The sequence below is a fragment of the Mastigoproctus giganteus genome, chromosome 4, assembly GCF_048544385.1.
Source record: "Mastigoproctus giganteus isolate SK-2022 chromosome 4, ASM4854438v1, whole genome shotgun sequence".
Lineage (NCBI taxonomy): Eukaryota > Metazoa > Arthropoda > Arachnida > Uropygi > Thelyphonidae > Mastigoproctus > Mastigoproctus giganteus.
This window is the reverse complement of record NC_143578.1, coordinates 87,100,962-87,116,516: the sequence shown is the minus strand read 5'-3', so window position 1 is coordinate 87,116,516 and position 15,555 is coordinate 87,100,962. Positions and strand designations below refer to the sequence as shown.

General features: G+C 35.6%; 2 protein-coding genes across 2 annotated transcripts in view; one reads left to right on the top strand and one right to left on the bottom strand.

Annotated features, from left to right (window-relative positions):
• Nucleotides 1-5,344, top strand: part of LOC150086887 (uncharacterized) — an 84,779-nt gene extending 79,435 nt beyond the window's left edge. Inside the window, exon 2 of the mRNA XM_090371661.1 lies at nt 5,139-5,344. Coding sequence (XP_090227787.1) covers nt 5,139-5,285 — 147 coding nt within the window. The 3' untranslated portion in view covers nt 5,286-5,344. The remainder of the gene's footprint in view (nt 1-5,138) is intronic.
• Nucleotides 5,345-7,543: 2,199 nt separating this feature from the next.
• LOC150086886 (uncharacterized) overlaps nt 7,544-15,555 on the bottom strand; it is a 161,086-nt gene continuing 153,074 nt past the window's right edge. The window contains exons 13-14 of the mRNA XM_090372309.1: nt 10,986-11,068; nt 7,544-7,655 (exon numbers count right to left, since the gene is read on the bottom strand). Of these exons, the coding sequence (XP_090228435.1) occupies nt 7,551-7,655; nt 10,986-11,068 (188 nt within the window). The 3' untranslated portion in view covers nt 7,544-7,550. The remainder of the gene's footprint in view (nt 7,656-10,985; nt 11,069-15,555) is intronic.

Below are 15,555 nucleotides of genomic sequence, written 5' to 3'. Positions count from 1 at the left end.
CATTCTGTAACAATCCTGGGTATATCCCTCTCATTTGCAAGTCTTGGAACTGAACCTAGAATACCTGGGAATGACTACCCAGGTGCAAACCAAAGGTAGACATATGGCATCCACATTACAGAGAGGAATATCATCACTTTGTAGCACTAACAATACTAGGTGGTAGATGATTTTCACCAACTAGTTCATTACCACCACTTTACTACTTGGAGGCTTGAAGTGGTAAAACCAATGATAAGACTCCAGAGTAAGGCCCAAGCAGCTCCCTCTCTTCCATCATGCAGAATGTCTTTTTGAGGTTATTGATGGGGATCATGGCAAGGTCTAATCTTCCTTACATTTTTGAAGGTACAGATCTAAAACGGTATTGCAGGCTATTGGTAACTCGTTCAGAGGCATCAGTAATATAATTTTGCTGCCTCTATTCTGCCAGCCAGTGACTGGAGGGAGTTAGAGTTGTGTGTACGAGGCCATATTATGCCAAGGAGTTAGGTATATTACTTTATCTACTGAATGCATCATGAATAGTCAAACCAATAGAACAGTTTTCTGTGATAAGATTTAAACCCCCCAAAAAGTTCCTCATTCATTTCTCAAATATTACATGATCTCAGTTCCAAATCCCAATTATCAGTTGCCTCAACCAGTGCTCATCTCAGCTTAATTATTTGTTCTACAATTCCTTTTGCTTCAAAAGTGGCAATAGAGTCCATTACCAATTTGGAAATATCCTTGTTTTGATATTCTATAACTTAAAATCTCTTACCCATTGTGTCATATTCATCTTTTGCCTCTATCATTCTCTGAACTCCACTAATTACTTGGAAGTCAACTTTTTTCAGGACTTTCCTAACAGTCTGGTAATTTTCCTTGGTGATTTTAATTTTCACAACTCTAGCTTTCTAGTCACACTGACCCAGCTGATTGAGACTGATTTTTTTTTGCAATTACCAATGACATCACACAGCTTATTTACGTAACACAATCCCAACAACACTCAATCTTTTTCTCACAAACTACTCTTCAAAGTACAGTGTAAGTGATAGAAACTCAGATCACAACTTAGTGATGGGGTCCCCCCCCATTGCCATTCCTAGCCTTCTGTTTGGCATTACAAGAACATGAAATGGGATGATCTGGGAGATTTATATTCTTTTCTTGGTTGGAAAGAAAAACTTTATTCCACCTTAATATGCTAAAGCTGTACAAAGCTAGGAATGTTGCATATCGCAAGTGGCTTGCATCCAAATCTCTATTTTAATTTTCTGGCTGCACTAAAGCTTGCAATTGTGAAACAGTTATTAATCATTCCGAACTTGATTTTGAACAGTCTAAGAGTAGAAAATTTGCTTCTTATCCAAATGGTAGTAGTAAACATCATCTCTTGCCCACAACTTTTGTCCTATAATTCCATCTCTATTAAAACCTGATGGTTCTATTGCTTCATCCATTAAAGATAAAGTTGATTTATTAACATCCTACTTTTCTTTCAACTCTTGTATTAATGATCCTGGTAAACCAACCAACTCCTATAATAACTAGTGTGCTGAAGTCTTCCATCAAAAGCATGTCTGAAGAACTTTGAACAAGCATGGTGCATACCCAAGAAAGTTCCAGATCCTGATGGCATTTCTCAACTTGTTCTCAAAACCCTTGCACCTGTTCTGGGTTGCCTCGTTACTTTTTTATTCTACTGGTGTTTTTCCTTCTGCTTGGAAGTTTTCTCATATCCAGCCAGTTCTTAGAAAGGGTGACAAATCTCTCCCATCCAATTTTTATCACATATGCTTGCTTGCTTACTTACTTTACTTGCTTACTTTCTGAACTAATGGAGAAATCCATTAACTGCCAACTCCTAAATTATCTGATCACCGATTGCCAGTATGAATTCTGTCAGTTGTCGATCACTGGTGATATACTGGCTTGTGTTACCCTTCTATGGACAAATTCAGTGAATTGTTTTATGAAACTCAAGCAGTTGCTTTTCACATTTTAAAAGCTTTTGATCATGTTTGGCATAAAGGTCTTTCTAACAAGCTTCTATGAATTGTTAACTGTTTTTTGCAACTGGGTATCCAGTTTTCTTTCTGTCTTCAAACTTCTTGGATTACACATATTTGTATATATGTGGACACATATAATCTAATGTTTAGTTAAAACCATATGTATGAATGCATTACTGTTAGTAATAGTTGGATATGAACTTCAGATATGAAGTTTGCTGAGCAGTGCAGACATACTGCCAGAGTAGGTCATGGAGTCTTGTTAATGATATATAGCAATTTTGCTAGCAGGGACAAGGTGATTATCCTGTTGCACAAGGCAATGGTCAGGAATACCTTGAATACTGTGTACAGGTCTGGAGGCCTCACTTTAGGAAGGATGTAAAATGAGTACAAAGAAGGGGAACAAAGGGGTATTCTTACCAAGATAGGCTTAAGTTCTGCAAATTGCTGCCTGGAGACTAGGCACATACAAGGTGATCTGATTGAGGTGTATAAGGCATTGAACGGGTTGAGTAAGCTAGATGTTGATGGGATCCTTCCTCTTGCTCAGATTAAGAACCTGAGGTGGTATAGATTCAAAATGAGGAAAGGCAGTTGTGGAATAGATGTGTGGAAATTTGCCTTTAGCCAGTGAGTAGTTGATTGCTGGAACAGACTTCCATCTCTTGTTGTGGAAGTTGATAGCTTAAATAAATTTAAAGCTGAGCTGGACAAGCATTTGGAGTAAATAGATGAGGGGAAGGGGTTTTTTTTTTTTTTTTTTTATTTGGCTGATGCTGCATAAGCTTGCTTTCAATTAATACATGAAAAATCATACGAAATGTGCATGAGAAAGAAAGCTTATGCAAATTTAATTATGTAGTAACAGTATAACAGTGGAGATTAATTCTGACTAGGTGCATTGAATCTTTATTTTGATAATGACATTGTAATGAAGCATTAATGTTCTATAAATCTGAATACAGTTTGCCTGACCATTACCAATTCATTTATTACTGGTAATGTGTTCATACCATAATAATAAACTCACACACCAACCATTTAAATTGAATTAAGAAATTTTTTTTAATACTGTAAAATAAAATATAGTATAAACAATCTATTTACAATAAATATAAAACTTAAAATGGGTTAAAATAAATGTATAAAACAATTAAAATATAGGATAAAAGTGCTAAAACTAGACTGTAGCTTTCAGAAGCATCCGCTTCCTTTCTCAACGGCAAGTTAAAACTTACAACACATCCTTAAATACCAGGCTCACAGCACTTCCCACACGTGGTTCAACCGGTGCATGGGCGGTACTCCCTGCATGCATATTAGAACTGGAAATGGCTTGGGAGCGTGGAAAGCAAAACCGTTCATCCGTACTGAGGACCACAGCCTCAGAGGGGATTCGTAGGCATACCTCGTCTCTGTTAATAGTATTACTGTCTGATGGACAGATTCGCAAACTCTCGAGCCACTTGCAGTTACAGAACCCATGCGCCCAGTCAACAATGATCACATCCTCTGGGGAGATCTGGTGCTGCTTCTCCCCAAAATGTTCAGCCACAGCAGACTTTCCATAATCTGCGGCTTTATTGTAAATAGATTGTTTATACCAGGGGTGGGCAACTTTTTTCGTCAGCGGGCCGAATGAAATTTTCGCATCATGATGCGGGCCGGAATAGATTGAACGATTTAATAAAAAAAATCAGAACCTAAAAAATGTTATATTACTTGAATTACCAAATTATTAATGTATTTTTAAAAAAAGTAAATACAATATTTAAATTTGTCAGAGCTCTATCTGTTTTGACAAAATTTTCAAAGTATTTTGTTGCTTACGCAAACCACATTTTAAATTTTCTGCTTCAATTTTCATTTGTTCCGGTGAAAATAGCTTATATTTTACGAAATGTTTTTTTTGAAAAATGCCTTTTTAGATTATATTCTTTAAAAACGGAAATAGTTTTGTTACAAACCAAACAAACAGCTTTATCGTCTATATTTGCAATTAAATATCTGAATGTCCAATTATCATTGAAAATGCGGCATTTGGCATCAATTTTTTTTTTTTAATTGGCTCATTTTATGGGCTATAAATTATATTAAATTAAAAATTGTAATAATTAGAGAAGACATAAAATATCTCGCACCAATATTATTTTTTTCAATAAGAAGTCAAACCCAAAGGAACTTCGTTCGATCGATGCTACAATAATAATTAGGAAATAACTCTTTGACGCTGCGTAGAATCACTTGGTTACTGTTGTACTGGCCGCGATTCCCGATTGAACCGAATTAAGCCAAACATTTACGGCGAGTGTAAGTATGGATTTTCTATATTTATGCATTTACCGAGGGGGCCGGATGTGGCCCACGGGCCGGCTGTTGCCCACCCCTGGTTTATACTATATTTTATTTTACAGTATTAAAAAATTTTCTTAATTCAATTTAAACGGTTGGTGTATGAGTTTATTATTGTGACATGAGTTTTCCCAACCTCAGAGGCCTGTTTCAAGATAATGTGTTCATACATACAGTTATAATGAACCTGGAAAGAATTTTTTTTTTTTTTACTGAATTCTAATTTCTATTAACTTCCTACAATTCATCTAAAATATCCTGTAAGGTGAGGTAAGTTACTAAACTAGGTTTTCTGAAATATTTTATTTAACATGGGTACCATTATGATATTTTCTAGGGTAGGAGTCTTCTAAAGACTACAGTAAACTCAAAGATATCCTGTGGATTTTTTATGACCTTGTCCTTTCACTACTTGACAGCTACTCCTCCTGTATCAAGAATCATTAAACAAAGGAAAATTGTTGCAGAGCCAAAACAGAATATTAAATCCATGTTCTGGCCATAAAAGTTACTGGTAACTTTCAGCTGAGTAGGTGGGCTCGTGTCAAATGATAAAGTTTCGGGAAAATCAAGTTGTGTACACCAGAGACATGTAAACAGTATTAACATTTGTTAAACGCAATTCTCTGCTTCAATTTAATTCAAAAACAAGTTATTGTATGCTTTTATCATCATTATACAAATTATTTATAATGTATATATCTTTAACACATCTGAAATAAACTTTCATAAATTGTTATTCAAACAGCATGTACAAAACAGATCTTTCAATTTTTATAGGGTGGACATTATGATGCCAGCGCTCTCTCCATACAAGCTGCATTAAAGGCACCCAGAGTATGGGAAAGACCTCGAGAATGCTTCCATACAGCTAGGATAGCACAAGACATAGTAAAATGTGATGTTATAGGGCTGAAATATCTTTAATGATAAAATGATTTGTTAACTAAAGTTGTATGATTTATGTTTCTTTTTTATTTTGTAAAAAAAAAATAAATTTACCACAATTAATATACAAATTGGTGATAAATCTGAATACAGTTTGCCTGACCATTACCAAATTATGTTATCCATCAAAAAAAAAAAAAAAAGCAACCTTTATATCCTAATAAGTCCCTAGAATTACAATGTTTCATGTTTTGTAAATTAATTATTTAAAAACTTGGAGTGATTGTTATTTTTGTCAAATGTTTTAACCTTTTTATTCTAAGTCAAGAGGATGCACAACAATTTTCAGCATGATAGAGAATGCTAGTTGATAATAATACTTGCTTTGTTGTGGGTGTGTATGTATACACACCTGCAACACTATGGAATTTCAAATATATGCATATAAAATGGATTGACACACAATGAGTCAGTTTTGAATTACTAAAAGGACAAGAAACTTGTAACCTACACACAACCAAGAATGTTGGCTGTGTACAGGTTACAACTCAAACTGCTAGCATAGAGTGGTCACAAAAGATAAGTATGCAGTGGTAGCATGCTCAGTCCAAGAGCAAAACAGAGGCTATATCTAATTTCTGCAAGAAAAGTTAGTTATAACTATATATATATATATTTTTTTTTTTTTCAAACCACCATGGCTTTTGCTATGTTAACTTGGGCTGGTACACTGAAACTTTCAACTGCTTGCATCAAATACAGGAATTATCCAGATGCATGCATTTGCCAACTAAAGTGGACTATTGCAAAATACTTTAAAAGAAAATTGTCTTAATTTTTTTCAACCATTCCTTTGGCTCTGAGAACAGCCTCTCGTCATAGGGGCATACATACCTCACAGGAATGCTTGCCCCAAAACGTTGCTGCAAAAAGGGATGGCAATGGATCCCTGCTGTAAGCATCTCCTACCACCTTATTCCGTATAAGCTCAGTCTGGCTGATAACTGAGTTGGTCAATAAAGATACTGCAAATAAAGCTGCTATCATGCTCCTAGAAACTACTCTCACTGATCTGCATATCAAACTCACAGCTAACTTTTTATTCTTCCTCATTTATCCATTCAACTTCTGTTTTCTGGAACAACCTTCGTTCATATGTATTTCCTGAAAATTAAAATCTACAGAAATTCAAGTCTAATGTCAACAAGTGTCTTTCATATTCTCAACCTTCAGCCCATGCAGAGTATTAGGTACTAACACCTCATGTGGAGCATTAAAAAAAAAAAAATTGCTATTTAAAGACTTCCCTCTTCAACCTATGTTTTCTTTTGAGAATAACACAATAACAGAACCATTCACTGCATGAACATGTGAAAACAAACAATATGATTCCAGATAATGCATCAATGTTACAAAGCAAGAGTGTTACTGACTTGGGGAAAGCATGGCATGGCAGTAAAGGGAAATTATCAATATCTCTTCATGACATGTCAATCAACAATGTGTGTATAATTAGATTTAATATAACCATGAATTTTTCCTAACTGTATGATAATTAAGACATTTCTGTTAATTATCTCAAGTTTTCTTTTGCAGACAATTCAAAGAAAACATTTAACAACAGATACCAGAAATTGGAGTTTCAGTTGTGTCATGGAGTAAACGAGGCACAAATTGCTGTTAGTCATGCAGGATTGAATTGATTCTACATGGCTACACTAAAACCAAAACAACTTTTCTTTGAATTAAATCACTGTAGTTTGAATTTAAACACTTTTTAATTCACAGAGAGCAGCAATCTAACACATAGTTACTTTGGTTTCTACAGCAATGCAGAGAATATCTCCATATTACACTTGGTGCAAAGCTGACTATATTTGGACCAGGTGCTGTAAAATAATAAACTAATGTTACGTTAAACTCAATGCAAATGTCATCAGTTTGTAGGAGTTAGAAAGGTTGCTAGTGGTGAAAATAAAACTGGAAGAAATAGTTATTATGGACAGCTGGCATTTGTGACAATATACATGAACAAATAAATGTTGAATGTTCTTTTGAGTGTCACAGACAAGGAATACTCAATTTTGAGTGTTCTTTGTCAATGATGCTTATTGCTTATAAAAAAAAATAATGTAAGAGAAGTTGCATATCCTTCTACATGTAGCATAGCTGCTGTCTTAATGTCCACGTATGCTCACAAGGTATGGTGCATTAGACATATAATAAAAAAAAGTAGTTTTTTTCTTAAAATCTTTCTACATATATACATGTTATATTTCTTTTATTTGTATAATTATCTTTGGTCTATGGCATAAATGCCCTTTTGCAATGAAACCTTCTTCTTTCTTTATTTCCTGTCTTCCTGTATTTATTTTTGTAAGTGGTTCTTCTCTTTTTCGTATGCAATTCCTATATTGAAAAAAAAAAAAAAAAAAAGCTCCTAGAGGAATAATAATAAATAATTCTACTAGAAACAATTAATGATAATAATTAACCATCTCTTAATGGACCTCCAGAGTTTGCAAAAAAAATACTATAATTCATTTTTTTTTTTTTTTTTCCAGGTTTTATCTTACAACTAATACCATTCCTTTTTAATTTTTCCATAATTAAAAAACTTCTATTATATACTATTACAAAAATGCAAAATCTTAGCATGCATTGCAGTAAACAAACTTTAGTGCCTCAATTTCCCGTCCTCAGGCATGTGTGTGTTTTTTGTTACTAATAAACTTAGTAAGCATAATCCTGACAGTTTGTGCTACTGTCAGGATTATGCTACTGTCAGCATAATCCTGACAGTAGCACAAACTAAAATTCATTACAAGCTGCCTTGGTATTGCACCAGCAGGTTAATTTGCCATTATTTAAAAGATGAGTAGCTATGGTAGCTTGTTTCAGAACTTGCTGTTCCCTCATCAGATACTGTTATTTTTTTCCCCCTTCAAAGTTCTAGCTACTTTACATAATGCATATCAGCTTGCCCTAAATAATTTTATTACCACTGTTTTGCCAAGCAATTCACCATCTACTATTTGATGAGAGAACTAGCAACTCCTGTAACAGGTTGTCACAGGAATGTCTCATTTACTAAATGCACTGAGTAATCACAGAATTATAATCACTTACCTAATATGATGTTAGGTCACCATTCACATAGATAACGGCTATTTGCTTAGGTATTGAAATCTATTAGATGTTTGAATGTCTGAAGACATCTGTGGGGATCTGCAGACATGCTACCTGTAAGGCTTTCCATGGTGTCGGAATAGATGATGGTTATATGTCCATGTGCTTCACTTTCCATTTCAAAACATCCCGCAGGTGTTTAATTGGGTTGAGGTCAGACGAATCTGGAGCCCAATCAAGATGGGTGATATCTTCACCGTGTTCCTCAAACCACTCATGCACAGTGCAGGCCCAATAACACAGCACATTGTCTTGGAAGAGACTGTTTCTGTAAGGGATAAAATGCAACATAACAGGGTACACAATCTCCCAAAAGCTGTTGGTAGACCACACCAGTGAAACTGGTCCATAGACACCAGTTCTTGCCAGCAAAACATGGCCCATATTAAGCAATCACTGGCACCTGACTGGATAGTGAGCACCATGCACATTGGGTCCAGGGACTCATGTTGCTTGCAGCACACATACAGGTATCTGTTGGCATGTTGTTGATACCACAATATTTGCCATTGACTATGATTGGTGGTGGTGGTGAGGAGAGGGTGTCTCTTGGGGAACCCCATACATCTTGTCATTTGGGATATTGTTCTTGCATTCCCCATAATTGTATTGTAATGTCAAGTGACCTGACGTTAAGCCTGTGCAATGCACTGCACCCTTTGCTTGCCATGAAAACTCACCTGACAGGAGTTTGACTCATTCAACACTATTCTTTTTACACTTCAACCACAGTGGGCTCTGAGTAACGACCAAGATGTGCTGTTCCCAATATGGAAGCACCTGATGCACGAGCTCCCACAATCATGCCCTTTTGAAGCTCCATGATATCTTTACTATGTGCCACAACTTCTACTTTATCATCTTGACTTGCTCAACCAGATGCAAATTACCACTGCTCTAGTGCAGGAAACTGTTCAATTTTTTTACTGCAAGCTATGTGGCATAGTCCATTAACTGATGGAGTGGTCATTAATTTAGTGATAATTGAGTGTAATTAACAATGTCATTTGTTTAAAAATATTTAAATTTTCCACAAATTATAAAGGCAACTTGTGGCAAACTACATAAACTTTTGAAAGCATAAAATAACATTAGCTGTTATGTAATCTCTTAGTGCATGCTGTTTTTCAACCCTTAAGGGTTGAAAAACAGTAACTTTAATTGCCTTAAGGCAATTAAGAACATGAAAGATTGTTGAAATCTAGTACTGTGGATGGTTTGGGAAATCAAAAAAACTTGCTTATAGTGGTCACAAATTTCTAGCAGTTATCCAGAAGTTGCAGTTGCAAATAACTAAGTGATGTCAGCTAAAATGGTGTATATATATATCTTTTAACCCTGAGCATGGGGGGGGATCCTCTCCCAAGAAACCCCCCCCCACACACACAACTTTCAGAAGAGCCATGCTCTTCATCTACTGCACCCACATAGCTGAAACTCCCAATACCTTTCAACAGGAGTGCTTTCTTTGATTTTGCCAATGAAAATTCCAGAAATTTTAGTTATTATATAAAAAGTAAAAATGAATGCCCAAGTTAAGCCAAGTTTCAATAATTATATGCATTTGCTAAAAAACAATTAAAAAATTAGCATGCATGCATCTCTCTCATCAATTATTGAAGCTGACACTCTTGACATGCTTTATGGCGTATCCAGTTGTTATCCTCTCATTTTGTATCATGGAAGAGTTCGGCTGCTATCTAATTGTTAAAATTCTAGAGTTTTTTTTCAATTGTCTTACTTGTCAGTCAACTATAACATTCAAATCTCTCAAATAAGAGAGGATAAAAAAACATATGTAAAGTGCTGCAGAGATATTTTATTTTCAAATATTTGCTTTTAATATATATATAAAAGGACTTTTCAGAGTCATGCCAATAAAATAAAAAGAAAGGTGGCATCAAAAAGTGGACAATTTAGAATTTATTTCTTGCTGATTTTTAAAATTTTAAATGGGGTAACTTTTTACTCCACTGAGTGCACAGGAAAATCAGAAGTATAAATCACCAAACTTGAAAATCACCAAAGCTGAGTTAATACAAATTAAATGTAACTGCTAATGTGGATTAGCTGCAGCTAGAGACTAAGGAATTAAGAGAAATTTGTTTTTTTCTTTGAACTGAATTAATGTATCAGTATTTACTGCAGTTTTCATATCAGAAACATAAATGACTGATCTCCTCTCATCATATTGGCAAGGATTATTAATTTGAACAGAAGAACAGCAAACTGTTCTGTCCCTACAAAGATAAATTTTATGATCATGTTTAAGAACAGTTATAATCTCTCATCTATAACATCCATGTTTTTAAGATGTGTTACATGGATAATGTTATAGAGTTGATTCCAAATACAACACATGCAATATGAAATCTTCACATTAAGTAGGAAGGCTTTTAAGATAATAATGCTAGCATTTATTTGTTAAAGATGATCTGAACAGTAGCATATTTTCATGTAAGCCCCTAATAAACTGACTACTGTTTATATTATGTTATATAGCACTTGTAATGAGTTAAAATAAACAAAACAAAAAAAAACCCTGCTTACCTCTAAGAGTTTTGGTCTAATTTCTTCCCAATGCTTCTCAATGTTTTCTAATGAATCAGTTCTATGAAAAAATTCAATTCCTTCTGCAAAACATAAAAATGGCCCATCTTAAATTTTATATAAATCCTGAAAACTTTTTCACCTCTTGGAGACAGTAACTTAATCATATTATTGCATGTTAATTACAGATTCAAAAAGAATTATAAAATAGCTCTACTACCCAATCAATTAAAGGAGAAAATATCATGACCACTACTAAGGGAGGCAAATAAGGGATTTATGAAGACCAATCAAAAGTTCAACACCATTTTTCTATAGGGGGGGGAATACCCCCACATTTCTATAAAGCAATCCCCTCAAAGTAGTTCATCCCTAATGATATGCAAGTGTCCCGATGCTCATACCAGAGTGACAGAAGCATTGGGACACTTGACTGTCATCAAATTTTCATCTGTTCAGCTTCACTTTGAGTTTGGGAGGAGGGAGGGAACAAGGTAAGGTAAGTATGGAGGTTTCTACATAAATTTTACTTTTGGTGCCAAAAATTCTGTCACAGTGGAGAAACAAACATTCACCATTTTAAAATAGCTGATGGAGTTTTTACAAACATTTTTCCTCAATCAAATCAGAACCTCTCTAGAACAGGCCTGGGTTTGTCTGAACCCAACATGCATTTTTTAAACATGTTTGCTTTTATATATCTATATATTCTAAGCCCCTATTGTCTTCACCATGCCCATTTGTATGTAATAGACAGACTCCTAGTTTATGGATTTTCATGAAATATTGTATTTCTGCTTGTTAAAAATATTTGTTAAGTGAAATAAAATTTCATTAAAATCTCACAAAAGGATATTAGGCAATCATTATTCCTTTTTTTCCATACAAATTGTACGGAAAAAAAAAAATCATAGACTAACTAACATTTTTGACTCAGGATTGAAAACCATGGGATTGTTTTAAAGTAGTACTGTTAACTTTAAAACTCCATGCACACTTCGCATACTCCCCGATTAACATAAGGGTTGCATTCAGCGGAACCCTACATAAGTTAGATTTTACATAAGTCAGAATTTCCCCCATGCTTGTGCAGCACTCTCAACTGTGCTCGCTGAATTGATTGAATCAAAAAAGAAATGTTTGATGAACATGTGAACAGAATTATTTATTGTATTTATTCAATTTTTTAAGTCATGCGCAGGAAAAATTACAAATGCTTGCAATTTAAAAAATTTCAAAAAAAGAGAAGAGACAGGCATAACATATTGACGTTATGTCCATACATTTTATCTCTCAAGCATCTTTGCCAGAATTGATGTCTTCAGCTAATAAGTATGCTGCTGCGGAGGTTGAGGGCTGGCTGCTGAACCTTACGAAAGAACATATTAATGGATGACTGGGCGGTGGCTTTTTTTCTTTTCATTGTAGATTTCTTTGTAGCAAGCAAACATATCATTCACCCATCTGGTAACTTTTAAGAATCATTCACTGTCAGGCTCCATCTTCTCAAACCTCGCCATTGCCATCTCTCTCTCTCTCTCTCTCTGGTGATGAAGCATCTCGGCTCCTCATTTGGTTCATCTTGAGCCTTGTCAGCATTTTCTTCTTTCACTTTTGCTGCTTGCAAGTCAATAAGTTCATTAGATAATTTCTTCTCGTCTTCCTCTATTAACTCCTCCATATCTTTGGCAACTACCTCCAACAGAAGTAGCTCTGCAACCTTTACAATCTTATCTATAACCTATTCATATGATTCGTCTTTTTCAAACCCTTCGGAGGCTTTTACGTGCAATAAGGCATATTTTCTTCCATGCACCATTTAAATAACTTTTAGTAATTTCCACCAAGGCCTTATCAATGTTTAGGATGGCGTGGTAAATATTGTAAGATTTCCAAGTCTCTTAATGTAAAATTTTTCTCACCGTCTACTGTAGACAATGTCTGAGCAAATGTTGTGCATAAATAGTATGCTTTTAAATTCGAAATAACACCCTGATCCATAGGCTGGATGAGTGAAGTTGTGTTTGGCGGGAGAAATATGACTCTCACATTCGAATTGAAATCATCTAGATGCGGAGGATGTCCAGGAGCATCATCTAAGAGAAGCAAAATCTTGAAAGGAAAGTAGTTGTCTTTACAATATTTTTCAACCTAGAGAATGGAGCAACATTTACACAGAATTAAAATTCGATGGGATTTAGATCAACGGAATGGGCAGGCCAATCCATGAGAACAATATTCTCACTTTCCAAAAGCATATCAACAGTGCAATGGGATATCAACAGCTGCAGTGCACTGGTGTGGCATTATCATCCATAAACACAAACTTGGAGCCAATGGCACCTCAGAACAGATGCGCACAGGGAAGGATTACCTCCCTGTATGCATCTGTTCCTCCCTGTGTGCATACATGGATATAAATTCCCTGTGTGCATCTGTGAACAGATGCACACAGGGAAGGTATATCCATCTAAGATAACGCCTCCCCAGACAAAAACACCTCGACAGCCATATCGATCCCTTTCAGTGATGTTTGCAGGGTGACACCATGTGCCAACCTCTCGCCAGATTAGCTGATGTCCAGAATCGCTTCTGAGACTAAATCTACTCTCATCAGTAAAGAGTACCTTACCCCATTGCGCTGCTGTCCAGTCCTTGTGTTCGATGCACCACTGTAAATGGTGTCTCCGATGGACAGGCATTAAAGGGACACAGCATACTGGCCGTCGGGCAAACAGTCCACCTTTGTGGAGTCGCCTGGCCACAGAAACCCACGATACCCTGCATTCTGTGCAGCTGGTTTGCAATGGATCCCACTGTCTGGTGTCGATTCCTCTTGGCTTGTAGGAGTATATAGCAGTCATCATTGGGCATTTTCATGGATGACCACCACTGGTCCTTCGAACAACTGTACCTGTCATTCTGAAGGCCGACGATGCTATGGGTGATACCAAACTCTGCAGCCGCAGTCCTCACACTTCGACTTTCCTCAAGCTTTCCAATTATTTGACCCCAGGTAAAGTCATCCAAATGTTGTCTATAGAACTGTATGAAACCAATCGAACGTCTGTAACAATCGTGCTCACCATTCGGTAATTTTCACATAACTGCTGCTTTTTTTTTGTTTTTATGAGGCCTCTTGTCACGATTCAAATTTTTGCATGTGCACCAGCTTTCTACTGAATGGCCACAGTTATGCAAATCGCTACAGGCTGTTTCATTTGATTTTGTGGTTGTAACCTTTAGAAATAGTGTTGGTCCTTAAGTTTTGCACACAAGTGTATTTCACTTGTTATCCCGTTTCAAGGAAATTTCTAATATGGGTGAGGACACTTTGAGAAGACACTGTGATGATTTACAAGTTGCGCTGACTGATGGTGAAGAAAAGGATATTTGTGCCACCGAATTATATAATGAAATACAAATTCTAAAGGACATCATACAGGAGAGTGACAGCTTAAACCCACTGAAAACATTGCAATATATATACACAAATGATTTAGAAAGCATCTTTATTAATTTAACAATTCCTCTTAGAATATTTTTGACACTTTCAGTAGCAAGTGGCAAACAATCATTTCACAGGAAAGAGTGGTTGGACTGTCAACGATCATAGAAGGTATATCTCTGAGAAACTAGAAACAAGTGAAAATTTGCATGAATTTGCTTCCATAAAATCAAGAAAAGTAAACTTTTAAATCATTTAATTTTTTCATACATTTCTTTTTTCCATTAAAAATTAAATGATTCTTGTCATTGTGCAATATTTCTAGTTTGTACATCTCTAGTTATAATAGCTCATAGCCTGTAATCGGCAACTTATGTATCTGTAATTCTAGTCTATGTGCATTTTTGTATGTTTTGCAATTTTTGCTGTGTTATTAATATATGTATTTTTAAAAGTACATAATTTTATAAAAAAAATGTGTTACAAGTTTTTAACCTTTAAATTTTAACTATATTTAAAAAAGAAAAGTAAATGCCAGAACCCCTAGAGCACTGATGCCAGGTTTCTCCAGTCTGGACAAGAGATGTTCGGTATGCTCCAAGAATGATAAAGGGCACTGTAATGAAACTGGTCCAACCACTTGAAGGATCAGGTTTACTGTAATTAGTATTAGTAACATGATGCAAGGAGCAAGGTTTATACACTGCCATCAAAAAATAGCAAGTTCATTTACCCATTCCTGCCAATAATTTGTCCAAATCTTTAAATTTATTGAAATAATGACTTCTTCAAAACTATGTGAAAGTACCAGGTGGTTATAAAACAAGTCTCCCTATTCGGGAGACCCTAGTGTCAAAACAGTTAGTGTAAAGTGTGTTTGGGGTCAAACGGCACCAGGGGTTTCCCCCATCTCCGCGTAGTTTACATCGTCGTGTGATACAGTACGCTGTAAAGGCCAGAGATTTAAAAGTGTATGGATATTGTACATGAGTAATGTTGTGTACCGTTGTTCTTCTGGCTATTTAGCCGCCAGGCCTCTGCTGAGGCCAGACATTGCCCACACTTCGCCCCATGGAGGCAGACCAGGTACACCAATATTTTAAATAAGTACTCTGGCAGGTC